The sequence below is a fragment of the Montipora foliosa genome, chromosome 5 (genome assembly GCF_036669935.1).
Source record: "Montipora foliosa isolate CH-2021 chromosome 5, ASM3666993v2, whole genome shotgun sequence".
NCBI lineage: Eukaryota > Metazoa > Cnidaria > Anthozoa > Scleractinia > Acroporidae > Montipora > Montipora foliosa.
The window spans coordinates 7,303,105-7,320,894 of NC_090873.1; the positions used below are offsets into that span (position 1 = coordinate 7,303,105).

The following is a 17,790-nucleotide window of genomic DNA, read 5'->3' on the forward strand; positions in this document are numbered from 1 at the left end:
CTCATTTAATCCTACGCGTGAAAACGCGTATCATTTTTAAGTCACTTAACGAAGTCTGCAAACAAACCACTTTCAGGAATGTTAAGCGAGACAACGGCTGTCGTGAAAACACGGCCTATGAGATACAAAAACAGACTTGCGAATTATCGCAAATCACAAAGCTGACAATCGCAAAAGCAAGGGAAATGGTTAATAAATAACAAGTTTTTTACTATCTGAACGTTTTTGGGTTAGACTAAAGCGATATATTGTTGAAAAATCTTCGTGTTAAAGGAGCTGTATCACGCAAAATGATGTAATCTCATGGCACTCAAAATTCCCAAAAAGCATGAGTAATGTAAACAATCTTCGCACTAGTAAGTCTTAGCAATAAATTGGATTAATCAGGAACTTAAAGAAATATTGTTGGCTACTCAAATGAACTTTATTTTAACACTATAGTGACGAAACAGATGTTTTTCTGAGGTTAAAAACCTGTCTACCGGCCTATTAATCATTTGTCAGAAAGAAAAAATTCCTGTCATCTTTAGAAAAATTAGGCACGCATTGCGTACGTGTGGTAGTGCAGTAACACAGAGCTTTATTGCATATTGTCAACTGAGCTGCGTTTTGACTTCCAAGAGATTCAAAGTTGTCTTTGCGTAATATGTAGCTCTAATAGTACACGATGTTGTTTTGGTATCGTATATCATTGTAGTGTCATGGTAGATGTCTTGGTAAATAGCCCCCTGAGAAGACATGTGGTTACTAGCAAAATACTAAACCCAGAAAGATTGAAGAAAGTAAAAGGGAATCGAGAAACATTGGCTTCGAGGCTTACATGCTGATCATTTTCAAGTTCTCTCAAAACTTCTTTTCACCACAAATTTAAGCGTGCACCCTGAGCGTCTAACAGGTTTGTAATACAGAGGTTCACTAAACTTAAGCCCTATCCGGCCGGAGGGGTTAGTATCTGGATGGGTGACCTAAAAAGTATACTACTTTGTAACAGCGACATAAGACCGAAAATTCTATTTTAACTCTCAAAAATGCGAACCAAGCAACGTACAAATTGTTAGCTTGCTTTATGCAAAACAAATATTGATGCAAAAGTAAATAAATATTGGTACACAGTTTTTAGGAAGAGCAGAAGGAAGTTTTCAGGACGGTCGTTCGAGAATAAAATATTTTGCCATCAGCAAGAAAATTTACAAAGATCACAATCGCCCAACTCTTGAGGTTGACCATTGTTTCATCAGCGTCACAATTTTTTTGCTGATTTTGGGGTCTCATTTTGTTGAAACTCCCGCTCCAGGGGAATGGAAGAAGAGAGCTCTGGGAACGATCACGAGGCTCAACATTTTCAACTTTCATAATTCATTTTCTGAGTTCAATGGCTCATAGCCACTTTGATTTCAATTCAGCCGTGTAAGGTAGTTAGGCTGTGCCTTAAATTCGATGCATAGAGGATAAGTATTAAAAGTATTGCATTATCAGCTGCCATAGTGAGCTCCGATTAATGTTTTTTTTTGTTAATTTCATGGAAGCGAATAAAGGAGAAACTCTTTGCTTCTTTCAGGCCTTTTCCATTTTGTCTGCGGCCATAGACGAAGATACAAGGAAAAGGCGCATTCTACTGGATCTCTTCAAAGATACAGAAGGCTGCTTGATGAAGATAGATAAGAAATTCCTTAATTTACTGCAAATAGAAGTTCCAAACGTTAAAGAAAACATGGAAAATCACAAATTACGACTGACTCGAAAGGAATACTTTGTGCTTGTGGCAGGTATTTATTTTAATTTGTAGAAAATACCTAACAAAAAAGGTTCATAATTTAGGTAACTTTGCTGTCACCAAGATGCAGTCACGCATCATGTTTCTTCTGTGTTTACACTCATAGGTGAGACAAGTTCTGGAAAAAGCAGTTTGATCAATCTTATTATGGGAGAGGAAATTTTTCCTTATTCTGTCCTCAGTACAACCTCTACCATATGTGAACTTAAGTTTGGAAAACAACGCAAAATTGTGGCCCACTTCATGGACAAAGATCCAGAAACGCGTCTGCCAACAAAAGAAATCCACTTAAAAGACAATCCAGAAAAGGACAGCTACCTTCAGCAAATTTCACCTTATGTTCACATGAAGAGCGAACGCGAGAAGGGCTCAATATACAAGAAGATTGAATTATTTTGGCCTCACAGTCTATTAGAGGTAATGTTTGGTAAAGGCACTCAATTTACAAGCTTACAACCTCTATTGTACTGCTCTGAATTAGTGAAAGTAATGACAAATGTAACCAACACGACCTTCAATGTGATTACTTTCTACACGGAATTAATAACTTGGAACTTTTGTGTTGTAATTTTTTGATATTCTATATTTTAGACAGGAATAGTTATTATTGACAGTCCAGGTGTTGGAGAATCTGAACTTATGGACGAGATCGTCACTCAATACTTGCCTCAAGCCTTTGCCTTCATTTATGTTATTAACAGTCCCTATGCCGAAGGAGTTCAGAAAGATATAGTAAGTAATTATATAAAGCTGTGAAACTATTTCAGAAATATACCACATAAAGTTATCGTGTACTCTGTGCATTCATAAGGTAACTGCTGTTTCAGTACTCGCGGTCACGACGACAGAACTTTATAATGCTATCAGCATTCACGCCCATCGCTTAACGCTGAACAAATCCTTTAAGTTCATTGAGAGATACATAAGGCGTCTATCTTCTGTTCGAATCACAGTTGTCCACAACAGCAGGCACGATGTGCCATGCCTATATTCACCCCCTCCCCCTCCATCCCCTCTAAAAAACAAAAGCAAAAAAGCAAATGGGTATTATACGCCTAGGATGTTAACAGACCACAAGACATTAACATTCTGCATTATCTGAAGAACATGAAGGTTCACACTCGCCGAAGATTCCATAAGAAGAAAATTAAAAAGATACTTCATAAACTCCATAATAATTCATGACATAAACAGACAATAAATAATGCCTATTTTGGTCAGGTGGATGAGTCTTGATACACAATGAAACACCAGATGAAAACACGCCGTGTTTTGATATCAAAATTACAATACCAAATCCTAAAATAATTGTATACTGCTGTTTATTGTCATTGCCTTACTACTGTACTGATCGCTTTTTCATTACTCTTTCTTATAATGCCTCTTTCGACCGCATACGATACCATACAACTTTCGTGGAGGATACCGGCCGCCCTTCTTATTTGCCACTTCTTGGATAAATTTAGCGAGCCAGAAGTTCAATAATAGAACATCAATGTTCTCAACATTATCCTCGACATATCACACGAGATGAAGTCGCTTCCAACTTTCAAATCCGGAAATTTAAATGTTCTCGTCCTTTGCCATTCTCGAAAAATTTCCACTGCCCACTTATCTTTGTACTTCGTGCTCTTTGGTCTAGCTTCACTGACTAAAGCATTCTCTTCTTCGACTCATCTTGGAAATCTAAAACGGGACTGTACTTGCATCCATCCCTCAAAAGCACATGCGAAAATGAATTCCAAAAAAAAGTCAGCATTAGGCCAACTTTGCATAATTTACATACTAATTTTGAAAACAATACAATACAATCATGAATAAAAAAAATACAACAATAGTTGCTTTGAGAAGCCATATCAAAAAATCGTGCTTCGAGTTTCATCAGGGGTTCCAAACACCTCGAAACAATAAAAGCACTCGGCCGAAGCGGCCTAGTGCTTTCATCTGCTTCTCGGTGTTTGGAACCCCTGATAAAACCCTCGCACTCGTTGTTGATATATTACTTCAAAAACTCATTAAAAATTCACGAGTCTAACAGCCTATCAAAACATCGATAAAACGTCACGTGTATGAACCTTTATGCCTGGTAATCTATGATCATTCTGAAAAGCCCGGTGGCGGTTTTGATTCAGTGCCAGGGAAGTGCGGGGCTGAATATGCAAACAATGCAATAGGCAATTTTACAGTTGTTTGATCAGCGACCTAGCCTATAAATGGCTGCGAGGCTGCCGGTGACCTTGTATTGATACAGCGCCCTCTGCTTTTATCGTGTGAATTGTGTTGTTGTAATTCTAATTAGTCCATATTAACATTACAAAAGCACGAAGGCTTGTATCAAATTAGAGTCACCGACAGCCTCGCTTCCATTCTTTAGGCCTGGTAACTTAGCTACAACTGCAAAATGGTCTATTATCGCTTATTCTCAAATGAAACGATCTTTAAAAAGGTCTCTATAGTCTCCTTTGCAGCCGCCCTTCGGGATGTTACGTAACGCTCTCCCCTTCTTCAACCATTGACTGCAACAAACAAAGTGACTGAAGGAAGAAAATGCTTTTAAAATTACCATATTGCTTATAAGGTCCACTTGCTTTTCTTGTATGCTAATATTGTTCAGACTCCCTGGAATGTTTTGAAGCCGTTCAAAAAACTCGCAGCACGTGTTTTATCGGGCCTAAAAACACTCGACTACGCTTTGTGTTTTTAAACCCGATAATACACTGCTGTTCGTTTTTTAAACATTACGCAAAAAATTCCTAAACATCTGATCTTGAACGAAGACAATGTTGTGGATCCTCGCGAACTTCTTCGACAAGGATTCTGTAGAATGCCATTTTTTAGCTGGCAAAAATTTCTTGGGGTTCCTCAAGGAAGTTGGAATTATTTGTGTTACCACTGACGGGCTGTGGAAAGACAAAAGTTTGACTAGGGAACCTGTTAACGTGACAATATATTTAATTGCAGTTTCAAAAATTGCTGGAAAATGTTAGGAATGTATATCTTGAGGGAAAGGGCCAATTGCCGTCAAAGTGTGCTCTTTTCGTTTGCAACAAATGGGACCAGGTAACTGTCAAAGAGGCAGAAAAGACCAAGACCCACATAGTCAAGAATCTGAAAAGATGCTGGCCCGGCCTTGATCCTGCATCACAGATCATCTGCATGTCAACATTAAATGCTACCAAAGGACAAAACGTGGGGATCGTTACAAATGATTTTTCTTCCTTGATGGAAGGAATTAAATCTATGGTACTAAAAGGCACTCAATGTCGGCTGGAAATCCACTGGAGGTAGGTAACGTACGTAACCTACATGTCTCTAAGTCAAATCTTGCATTGTAAAGTTGAGATTCAATCATGCACTCATAGGGTTCCGTAGATCTAGAGGTTGCTCCCCGAGAAACCGTCTACCAGTTGTTTCTCAATTTAAAAAAAAAAAAAAACATTTCGATGAAATTCCTCTTTTGCTGTTCTAAACCCGGCTGCCACTCACTCGGAACTTATTCAGCCTATAATGTATAACAAGAAAAGTAAAGAACCTGCTGAAAGCCTTTGAGCCTTTCAGCATAGACCTTTTCTGATTAACAGTCGAACTACCCTCTTTTCATTGACAAATTAGGTGCCGCTCTCGAAATTTTGTTGCAGGTGGTTAGACGTTCTTCTTTCTCGAATAATTTTGCAAGCCAAAGCATTTCTATCAAACAAACGAGAGGTCTTCTTTAACATTACGGGAAAGATTTTCAAACGCTTGGTGGATATTGATCAATTGCAGTCTCAAGTAATGAAAGAACTTGAACGAGACTTCAATACTCGCGTTGATGGTGCAATAACGGAGCTCTCCAAATATCTGTCTACGGAAGAAGTGAAGAAGCGCTTTACCTCGTGGACCCCGGACGACGCCCCGAAAGCAGAAAGTACCTTGGAAGCGACCCAAACCCAAATCAGGAAAGTGCTTGAAGCACGGATTCGAGACATCATTGAGCAATGGGAAGAGAATAAACAGGTTTTCTCAAATGCTAGAAACTTCCTTTTAAAACAATCTCAGGAGCACTACAATTTTGTTGAGGAGCAGTTGCGGAATCTTCACAATGATGTTGTTGACAACGTAGGTGGCACTCAAAAAAGTTCCAAAAAAAGTGGCCTTACAGTCGGCGCGAAGTTCGCGATTGGAGTTACAAGTCCAATCTGGGTTCCCCTTGGTCTGGTTGCCCTGATAATTGGTGCTCCTGTTTTGGGTATTATAGCTACCAAAGAAAAGTTGGAAGATAGAAGAACAATGAAGACCTACGAAAAATTCAAGTGCGCTTGCATGGCGGAAGTATCGGCAGAATATCTCGATGACATCAATAATGACTGTACTCTTCGGCCATTCGTCAAAGAACAACTGCAAGAAGCCGAACTCTCTCTTCAGAATACCAAAGTCCGCATTTCAGAGCTGATCCGAGTTGACAAAATGTTATATGAACAACTCTACCTTGAAACCCGAGGGAAAAAGGAGATAATTAAACTCTACAGGCCAATACTGGACGACGCTACTGAGTTTCGAGGTAAGCTTGCAGTATTCGGATTCAAGGACGTCTTTGGCGAAGATGTCAATGAGAAAACGTTGGATTGGAAAGAGGACGCATCCCATCTCCTTGGCAGTGGTGCATTTGGACTCGTGTACAAAGGAACTATGACCAAAGATCAACACGCCCGTCCCGTTGCGCTGAAGGTGTACAGAGAGGCACTTAAGCCCACGAATGCCTGTGAAATCATGGAAGAGGTTGAACTTTTGAGGTGAGCGATAGAAATATATGTTGTCGTTCAAATCCGGTCTCATATTGAATGCGTTTTTACCTAGGTTAAATTGGTGATTCTTATTTTACCTAGGTCGCATACGCACCCTAGATAGTTTAAAACAGCTATCTACCCCCCCCCCCCCCAAAAAAAAAAAAAAATAAAAAATAAAAAAACCGGAAAACACCTATACCTTCCGTCAAGGTCTGTCTTACGCATCTCAACACATCTTCTTAATGTTTCGTATCATCTTATCGATTTCTGTATTCATACACTTATTTATTCAATCTCAACATTACAATAAAGTAAGGGAACAAAGAAATGTCATATGCACTTACTGGTACTGGAACTCGGACACTCCAGATCTATAGTCTTGTGTCTTCAGCACTACATACGCTACAACGACGAACATGCTCAATCCAACACAGTTCTTTTCGTTATTTACTTTAAAATAGTAAGTCAATTGATATCCATGAATGATAACGAAAGCTAATCCTAACATGACCCTAGTTTTCTCTATGATTAATTTAGGCTCCAAAAAAGTTTCTTCAATGCATCCTAGTGTGTATTCAATCAAGGCAAAATTAAAGATCACCAATTTTACCTAATTGTAGGTGAAAACGGATTCAACCTGAGAACGGATTTTACCTGCGACATCTATCTCAAGGCATACTTTTTTCCCTTTCTTAAAATTATTCTTCATGAAAGGTTGAGTAGTGAAATTTATGAAGCAAAGCGGAAAATTTGAACAACAGCTTGAAACGTTGCATTCTTGTGACGCGTTTTTTTTTTTTTTTTTTTTTTTACGTAAGGTCAATAACTCGTACAGTACTGAATTCAACTGACAAACCTGAGGTCGACGGTGCGCTCATTTTACTCCCCCCTCTCCATCAGTGCTCCGTTTTACGGGTATTTAACGCTACTTAAGCTACACTGAAAGGAAAGAAGTGGAAACAAGAATGTGACATCCAGGAATCGTACTCAGGACCTCTTGCACCAAGGCCGCGCACTGACCTACTGTGCGTCTGTTACGAGTTCGAATGTTTTGAGGAAAGGTAGCTTGCAAACTAAACTAAACGCAGGGTTGTCGGAACAACAACAAGAAGATTTATTCCAAAAATGAACGTAGTTTCCACGAAGTAAACTCTAAATAACACGTACTCGACAAACTTACACGGCCTCCGCCAACTTGAATAAGCACTGCTTATGTCACACTTGATTAAACACGGCCAACGCCAAATCTCTTCGCTTGTGAAAAACTAGTTAGAAAAACATACAAAAATTTGGTTTTATCAACGGAGTTGATAATGTAAATTGGCCACCGTACAGAGATTCTAAAAGCTGACGTTTCGAGCGTTAGCCCTTCGTCAGAGCGAATCGAGGGATTATGGGTTACGTGTAGTTTTTATAGTAGAGTAGGAGCTACGCTATTGGTGGTAACATGGCAACGTGAAAAATAGGAATATATTAGTTAAATGAAAAGCGTTCGTTAATACCGTGAGGATTAAGGGTGCCGATTTGAAAGATGAATTTTTGTTCCAGATTCTTGCGGCTTTCCGTCGTACCTAGATGTAGGGAAAGGCCGCAGATAGCCATGTGTTTTTTGGAGTGGTTAGGCAGATTAAAATGGCGAGCGACTGGCTTGGATGCATCCTTGTCATTCTTCTCAACATCGCGAAGGTGTTCGCGGAATCGGTCACCTAGTCGTCTACCTGTCTCACCAATGTATAATTTATTGCATAACGTGCAGGTTATGCAATAAATGACATTTGCGGAGGTACATGTGAAACGATCGGTGATCTTAACAGATCGCTTAGGTCCCGATATCTTGCTAGTGTTAACAATGAAAAGACAAGTTTTGCATCGTGAGCGAGCGCATTTGAAAGTGCCGGGTTGCTCGTTAGTTTTGAGCGCGCTTCTAACTAAAAAGTTGCCTACGTTTTTGTCGCGTTTGAATGAAATAAGTGGAGGTTGCGAAAAGATTCTACCAGTCTCGGGATCATTTTGGAGTAATTTAAAATTACTAAGAATGATGCTTTTGACTGCGTGATTATGAGGATGGAAAGTGAGGGTGAATGGAATTCTGTCATTCTTATCTTTTTGTGACGTTTGTAGTGATGACTGTCGATCAAATTGTTGGGCGCGATGATGGCCCGCTTTGACCACAGAGACAGGATAGCCACGTTTTTCGAAGAACTGGCACATCTCCTCTGATTTGCTGGAAAAATCGGAGTCATCACTACATAGACGTCGAAGTCTAAGAAATTGAGAATAAGGGATGGAGTTCTTGACATGTGATGGATGTGACGATGAATACAACAAATAACTGTGTGAATCAGTAGGTTTGTAGTGCACACTAGTACATAGCACGTTGCCTCTAATAGAAACTTTGATATCTAGAAAAGCCAATGAAGTTTCCGAAATTTCCCAGGTATATTTAAGAGCCGGATGAAAAGAGTTGACGGAGGTTATAAATTGATCGAGTTCTTCTCTGCTGGATGAAATAGCGCCGATGCAGTCGTCGATGTAACGGCCGTAGAGTTCAGGTTTGGGGCCGTTGTACTGGAAATTTCGGAAACTTCATTGGCTTTTCTAGATATCAAAGTTTCTATTAGAGGCAACGTGCTATGTACTAGTGTGCACTACAAACCTACTGATTCACACAGTTATTTGTTGTATTCATCGTCACATCCATCACATGTCAAGAACTCCATCCCTTATTCTCAATTTCTTAGACTTCGACGTCTATGTAGTGATGACTCCGATTTTTCCAGCAAATCAGAGGAGATGTGCCAGTTCTTCGAAAAACGTGGCTATCCTGTCTCTGTGGTCAAAGCGGGCCATCATCGCGCCCAACAATTTGATCGACAGTCATCACTACAAACGTCACAAAAAGATAAGAATGACAGAATTCCATTCACCCTCACTTTCCATCCTCATAATCACGCAGTCAAAAGCATCATTCTTAGTAATTTTAAATTACTCCAAAATGATCCCGAGACTGGTAGAATCTTTTCGCAACCTCCACTTATTTCATTCAAACGCGACAAAAACGTAGGCAACTTTTTAGTTAGAAGCGCGCTCAAAACTAACGAGCAACCCGGCACTTTCAAATGCGCTCGCTCACGATGCAAAACTTGTCTTTTCATTGTTAACACTAGCAAGATATCGGGACCTAAGCGATCTGTTAAGATCACCGATCGTTTCACATGTACCTCCGCAAATGTCATTTATTGCATAACCTGCACGTTATGCAATAAATTATACATTGGTGAGACAGGTAGACGACTAGGTGACCGATTCCGCGAACACCTTCGCGATGTTGAGAAGAATGACAAGGATGCATCCAAGCCAGTCGCTCGCCATTTTAATCTGCCTAACCACTCCAAAAAACACATGGCTATCTGCGGCCTTTCCCTACATCTAGGTACGACGGAAAGCCGCAAGAATCTGGAACAAAAATTCATCTTTCAAATCGGCACCCTTAATCCTCACGGTATTAACGAACGCTTTTCATTTAACTAATATATTCCTATTTTTCACGTTGCCATGTTACCACCAATAGCGTAGCTCCTACTCTACTATAAAAACTACACGTAACCCATAATCCCTCGATTCGCTCTGACGAAGGGCTAACGCTCGAAACGTCAGCCTTTAGAATCTCTGTACGGTGGCCAATTTACATTATCAACTCCGTTGATAAAACCAAATTTTTGTATACTACTTCCCCACCGACGCAGCACCACAGTTTCTTTAGAAACTACCCCTTCATTCATTAGTTAGAAAAACACTCCGCTTGGACTCGTCTACTTATATACTCTGACAATAAATTTCTAGAACTTTCTAAAATAGTAATGAATCTAATTATAGAAAGATTACAAAACACACCAATTTAGAAACGCTTACGCATGAATCTAGAAATAAACAAACTCGTAACTATCGCGAAGCCTCTAGAAAGTAACGCTTGTCACGCAACACTATTTTTCGTAACAGCGTCAATTAATCTACGACATAGTCATTCACAGCTAAAGGTATTTTTAACGCCTGATATACCTTGATAAGCCTTCGGATTAATTTTTTTCTTTGCATCAGAAAATTGAGACACCCCTACATTGTAAAGTTTTATGGAACCTCGCTACTGAATGACGACGGCAAAACGAGGGTGATTTTAGTCATGGAAAAGTGCGAGCAGAACTTGAGGAGTCGACTTCATGAGAAACCACAAAGTTGTCCAGGGAAAGCTAGAAATCCTGGTGTCTTTAGAGAAGTTTGTCAATGGGTGATACAGATTACCGATGCACTGGATTACATACACAAACAAGGAATTATCCACAGAGATCTCAAGCTGGGAAACATCTTGGTATGCAAAATTGCGTTCTTTAAAATTGCAAAGAGTCAGTACATCGTTTTTGCGGAATATCAATAACAAAGAGTATAACCTTAGAGAAATATTAAACTGAATGCTGGACCACAGTTCAGGGACGGGGAGACAGAGACAGTGATCAAAGACAAAATACGGGTGACATTATAGAGTATTTTCACGTGACGTCACGGCGTCCATATTGGTCTCCCTAAACAAAGGAACGCCGGCCATGTCGGTGTAACCAACTAATAATCCTCTGGGAATTGAGCTCTATTATCATGCAAACGTTTTCTTTTGTTTCGGTGGAAAAACAAAGTTACTGATCTCGTGAGTGGAAACACTCTATACAAAACGCACAATCCTCTTCCATCAGTACTGAAAAAAGGAATAAAATTACTGTTATTTAATTCCTTCTAGAAAATTGTTGCCAGAAAAGCCTCTAATTTTAGTTGAGCGAGGTAAGGTGTGAACAGATGTTGGAAAAAAAAGGGTAGCTTGTGACCAAACTGACGAATCCGCAAAAAAGGGCTACTTTCTCGCATTGAATAATATCGGTTACATTAAGAATGTAACGAAAACCCTTGAGACAATAGATTCTCTGTCAATCAGCACCAATAGGCCACTTTCAAAAATACCATAATATTATTGTTTGTTTGCCCTCCAAAAGTTTGCATAAGCATTGTTTCCAGTTTCTCATGGGACTTACAATGGTTCCAAGAGAAAACAAAAACAATGCTTATGCAAACTTTTGGAGTATTATGGCATTTTTGAAAGTGGCCTATAGCGGTTTTCTCGTGACGTCACCCATTGTTATTAATATGCCAACCAGAACCTAATAGGCTGTGGAAACAATGACTTCTTTTGTTCCGTGGTTGACAAATTTGAATGTCAAAAGAATGTGACCTCAAGAAATATCGCGATTGTACTGACTAGTCAAAAAAAATCATAGGAAAGGTCAAAGTAAAACGCGAGCCGATAAAGTTCTTGTAAAGTGTTGAACATGGTAAATTCTCTACATCGGTTTATCTCTACCTTTCATTTTTAATCAAGCTATCGCAAGATAATACAGTAAGGGTCACTGACGTTGGTGCATCCAAACCCGCCATTGACATCACCGGCACTTATGCGGGAACGCCTGTTTACATGGCACCCGAGGTGTTTAATTCAGAGATCTACGAAGTCAGCGCAGACATCTACAGCTTGGGCATTATGCTGTGGGAGATGTGGTATGGACAACAAGCTTTTGGTGATGTCAGGTTCACTTTGAAAGATTTCTTTAATCACGTGGACAACGACCTTCGTCCAGCGCATAACGAGACCTGCATCAACCCACCTAATACCTGGGAGAAGCTCATGAAAGAATGCTGGGTGACAGATCCAGCAAAACGACCCTCCGCGGGGAAATGCAGACAGGTTATAACTGACTTGTGCAAGGAAACCATTGTGATGCCATTGCCTTATCATTTTTAACGAATAATTATAGAAAGGACACTAGCTGGTTAAGAATTGTCTTAAATGTGTGTCTTTTCCATGCGATAGCGAAAATCGTACTCAGTACTCGACAACTTATGCATAAAAATAAGTAGTGAAAACAGGAAGTGACAGAAAAGGGGAAGCCGAGAGCAAAGATAACCGCAAAAGCTTACATAATCGTTTTCAATGCGATCGGAATTTTAAGCAAATCACGGTTTAATTAACGGATGAGAAAGTGCTTCCCTTTGTAAGTTACTGCCGCAAATTTGTTAGACTTTCAAGTCTTCTCGGATAAGGACAATAAACCGAAGGCTCTGTCTCACGATCCTTGTTCATAAACTCTGTCAGTGAGAACTTACGTTAAAGATCCCACACACTACTTGATAACAACAGAGCAAGGTGTTGTATTCTGGCCTGAATGTGTTCCTAATCAGCGCCATAAGGCGCAAGAACACCTAGACACATAGATAAAGATTGTGATTGATTGATTTTTCGCCTTGCTATCTGTTCTCGGTTTTCTCGGTTTTTCTGACGTCCTGAATGGTTGACAAGAAACTCTACACCAAAAGGCAATAGCCGTGATGGCTTTCACTGGGATTTCGGAGAAACTTTTCACTATCTATTGAAGTGTTATTGCAACTACACACTGTTCTAGATCTACTGGTTGAGGCAGTTTTCTTCCATATAAATGGCTCCTAATTTCATTACTCACATTTAAATTCTTGGTTGGGGTAAATTTGGATACCTTGAAGGGACGCCATGTTTGTATCGAATCCTTCAAAAACGCCTCATAGTGCAACTCAAAAGAATTGCGATCCAAACCAACCTCTTTTCCAGGACCTCTCTCTCGAACTCGCTGACCCCTTTTTTTGATTGCACAAAAGCGAATAGTAAGCCAAGATGAAAGTCTCTGCAAAGTTTTAAAAAAAATCTGTGGAGCGGATTTAGAGCTACCTTAAATTTTCAAGTATTTAAGGTGGCTCTGAATCCGCCACACATTTTTTTAAACTTTGAAGATAGTTTCATTCTGACATGTTATCATTTCAGAAATAAAAAATGGGGCTCACCGAGTTCGTTTTTGAGATATAAGGGTCTTTTATATCCCACTGGGTTGTAAACATTGAAGAACATTAAAGGGTTTTGACACGGGCCTACGGTTTATTATAGTCATTATCCTTATTAATTTTTTGTTTCTTTAGAGATTGGTTGCATACATTGTTGCTAGTAACGAAAACGCTGAGGGTTTTGACACGGGCCTACGGTTTATTATAGTCGTTATCCTTATTAATTTTTTGTTTCTTTAGAGATTGGTTGCATACATTGTTGCTAGTAACGAAAACGCTGATCGAGGATTTCCTATAAAGAGAATCTGGATTGGGGCATTGGTATTTCCGCTTTGCTATGTCTCAGCGATTCAGAGTAAAATTTATCATAATTTTACTTGAAATTACTCAGCAATGAGGCGTTAAAACTGGACCGAATAGTTTGTCTGGTAGAGCCCTTATCTACCCTCAGAAAACCTCATTCTTTTAATTAGTAAGAGCTATCAGTATGACGGCGAGGCGACGATCAGAATGTATCTTCTCCAAAGGCTTTTACACAGGTTTAATTTAGTCTCGTTATTCTTTATAGTGAATGGTAAATAGGTGCAAGTGGGAATCGTACAGCTGTCCTGGTACAATACTTTTTCCACGTGCGTTTGACAGCTTATGTAGCAGGCGGAGCCTTCAGCCCGCCCCCTTTTTGTGTAGTGCTTTATTTTGACTCTGTTATGTAACATTCTTCAAACATTTTTTTCTGGAAAAGTCTTGATGTAGAATTTGCTTTTGGCTCTGGTATTATGTTCTTTATAGTTTTTATATTTTTGATTCTGTGTGGTTAACGAAACCTAAGTTAAAATCTAAGTGAAAGAATTTTGAGCGAGCAGCTTCCTCGAAGAAAAGTATACTTATGTAGGTACTGCGCAAGCTTATTTCGCTTGGCAGGTGTTACTTGACGCATTGTTGACGTAGGCTTGACAGGTCGACTCTAGTTGGTATAAGAATGCTGTAATTGTAACAGAAAAAGTAGTTGTAGTTCAGTTTTTGTACGGTTCTTGAGTTGTGCAGTAGCAGAGCAGTCAAGTTGTTGTTACGGTTGCTCGTCAGACGAATAAAAGAACCCATTGCCAAAGAGTCACTTCTCTCCCCCGAAACGTCCTTCAACACCGTATCTAAAACTCCTGAATTTCCACAAGCAACGCAAGCATAAGGAAAAGTGACATACGTAAGATATGAATGTTAATTCTCCTTACTGACTGCCATACATTACTTTTTATGTCAGTTATGAGAATTTGAATATAATGATCTAAGCAAAAAACCCAGGCGAAAAAATTTCTTTATTCTCTCTACCAGTCTGCATAACAATGTATTTAGCTTGTAAGGAGAAAATTTATATCAATCACTCTTGGGAATCAAACGATCTGATAAAGGGCAATGATCAACGACAATTTAATGCGCATGCCTACGTTGCTCACGCATGCGTCGTCGTCATTGAACAGCAACCTGAAAATAGTTAACTGCCTTTTGGTCAAAGAAACAAATGAAAACCGACAACAGAAACACGAAGATATTGAATTAGTGTAGGCGAAGGTTGAGCTCGTTGTTTTAGGTAAATTCGTTTGATTTTTCCCAGCATTGTAAGATCCTCTCCCTCGAAATGTTGCAGTTTATACCACCTTCTTGACCAACAAGTCTCTTAATGGTTTCGCCTTTTATTAAGCTTAAAGTCCCTTTCATCGTGGCTCCTCTTCCCCGATATTGCTGACTATTCGGGGAAGTATCTTACCCCCTGCGGCTCCAATTGCTTCAATTCGGTAGTCGCCAGTGAACGGAACTGTCCAGCGCTGTATACCGCTGACCACTGTAACTTGACCGACGTGGTCTTTGCGTCTGTAATAACTGCCAATTGAAGTTAGACCCAGTCTCCCACTTGCACCAAGAGTAGTAAACACCGCCTTAAATCCTAAATAATTGAAGGAAATGAGTATTACAGAAAGCCAATTCCTCCTCTCTCCTCCTCAGCCCAATCCTCGCTCTCTGGTCAGTAGGGAGTTAAAGGAACGATGACTTCTAAGGCACTCTAAACGAGACTTCAAAAGATAACTGCGATAACTCGATTTTGCGGTTGCTCCATCTTGTTCACCTTTTACAATAAGGGAAAAGTTTCCTTGAAAGCTCACTATTGTATGATGACGTTGTCGTCAAATCCTTAAAGAGGGCAAACGGCGTCAACATTTGCTTCAACATCCGTTCGATTTTGTTGAACGATGTTGAACGATGTTGACTGTTGGGGATGGGCAAAGAGTTTCAACACATCGTCATCAACATTTAATTCAACAAGCTTCACAAGAGGCCTGGTATTCAGTCTTAGGCTGCAGCCGCGGTTATTACTATGGATACGGACATGCATACGTCACGAAGAGACTAATTAGCGCGCACGCTTATACCCAACACTGTTGAAAGAGACACAAGAGCCTCGGATCTTATGTCTACGAGTGACCCGAGACTCTGGGAAACTCCATATAGGAGAACATGCGCCGTAAAGTTCTTAGAGCCAAAAATTGGCTATTTGAACCTTACGGCGCCTGCTTACTCCTCGTGCTAACATGTATGTACCAATCAGAGATGTTTTTCATTGTTCTTCACGAAAACGAACGAGAAGACACTTTGTTTCTGGGTTCTTCTCATGCGCAAAAGGGAAGAACTCTGGGGTCGAGATTGAAGAGGAATGGGGGGGGGGGGGGGGGGGGCAAATGGTTTAAACATCGCTGTTCAATAAAATCAAACGGATGTTTTAGCAAATGTTCAAGCCGTTTGCCTGGGCCTTTAATATAGACCCTATGCAAAAATGGCTGCCTTTAAATTGTTCTTTTGTTCATATTCTAAATAGCCCAACTAACCTCTTTTTTGAGACAAAAATTCTAAAGAATTTGTTATCCTGAACGAGGTTAGTTGGGCTATTTTTAATATGAACAAAAGAATAATTTAAATGCAGCCATTTTTGCATAGGGTCTATAGGTGGTTTTCACGTGACGTCATCCCCACCATGTTGGTGGACGAAAACAAAAGATCTGCTATTAGCTTCCTTTGTTTGCCCACCAGAAGTCGTACATTTCTCTAATATTATTGGTGTCTTTAGAGGTTCGTTGAAAACGTCATATTCTAAAAATTTGCTTCTAAGGCGCCCGCAAACGAGGATGCATTGTTGCGGCAACATTGTTTCCCGAAATGTCTCCTCGGCGCGCAAACCAGTAAACATTAGCTAAGGAAGCAAACTGTTTCTAAACAAATTCAGCAACATTTTTGCTTCGTGGGAAGCACATTAATGTGTCCTGTGGTCGCAAACGGGGAAACACTTGCTTCCGCAACAATATTTCCGCAACATTGTTTCCTCCTTTGCGGGTGCCTTTACGCCGTGTTGTTTTGCAGAGTGCACACCGGTATGTTCTGAAGGGCGTGCCGCACGTGCTGCACGACGACCCATTTTTTCTCTTTAATCCAAGAATGAAATTGCTTGCCTCATTGCCTCTGTAGTCGTCATGTTTTCCTAAACTCCCGAATGTTTTAGCCGAAGGTCACCGTGGAATCCTCTTAATGATAAAGTAAGTGTAAAAAATGTCTTCAGCTTTATTTTACGATTCATCTGGTTGTGGAGTAACTGCAAAATATCCGGCCACTATTATGTCCTTGTAGCGGCATTGTTCGAAGGACAAGGGTTCGTCTTTCATATACCGGATCCGAAATAATTGATATCAATAAAACAAAAGAACAAAACCAATATAACATTACCTAATCGGAATAACAATGGTTCTTTTGTCGAGCGCCATTAATTACAGTCCGGTATATGAAAGTCTACCCAGAACCGGACATAACAGTACACGCACAAGCCATCCATATGCAAATAAGTGGCCGGGTATTATGAAGTTTAGCTAAAAGCGAAATCCAAGAATCGTTTGGTCAATTTCCTACTTAGAAAAACATTTAGGAGCAAGGATGAATAGAAACGTGAAGAAACTTGAAACCTTAATTGAAACTGAAACTAGAACATTCGTGAGGATTGCTATCTGGTGACCCAGAGGCGCCGTAAGCTCAGTGTGAGGGAAAGCCAACATGGCCGACAAAAATAGAAGGATTTGTATGGGAATCCAGATAGGAGTCACATAAAAGGCTTGACTTCTTAGCCCGCCTAAAAAACTGAGGTAGAGCAGCTCAGTTTTTTCAAGCGTGCGGGGTTACAAGCACCTTTCGGAAGGTTTTTATTTTCAACCAAAAAGCCTATCACCTGAGGTCGCTCCCAGGGCTGCTATTGCGTTCATGGCGTGTTGAAATGTAAGTTCAATCTTTGTATGAGACGATTTGAAACACTTA

At 40.0% G+C, this 17,790-nt stretch overlaps 1 protein-coding gene across 1 annotated transcript in view; it reads left to right on the top strand.

Moving 5' to 3' along the window:
- LOC138003521 (uncharacterized) overlaps nucleotides 1-14,549 on the top strand; it is a 29,309-nt gene extending 14,760 nt beyond the window's left edge. The window contains exons 2-8 of the mRNA XM_068849627.1: nucleotides 1,559-1,766; nucleotides 1,881-2,191; nucleotides 2,366-2,506; nucleotides 4,736-5,058; nucleotides 5,413-6,546; nucleotides 10,639-10,906; nucleotides 11,960-14,549. Coding sequence (XP_068705728.1) covers nucleotides 1,559-1,766; nucleotides 1,881-2,191; nucleotides 2,366-2,506; nucleotides 4,736-5,058; nucleotides 5,413-6,546; nucleotides 10,639-10,906; nucleotides 11,960-12,379 — 2,805 coding nt within the window. The 3' untranslated portion in view covers nucleotides 12,380-14,549. The remainder of the gene's footprint in view (nucleotides 1-1,558; nucleotides 1,767-1,880; nucleotides 2,192-2,365; nucleotides 2,507-4,735; nucleotides 5,059-5,412; nucleotides 6,547-10,638; nucleotides 10,907-11,959) is intronic.
- The last annotated feature ends 3,241 nt before the right edge of the window (nucleotides 14,550-17,790 follow it).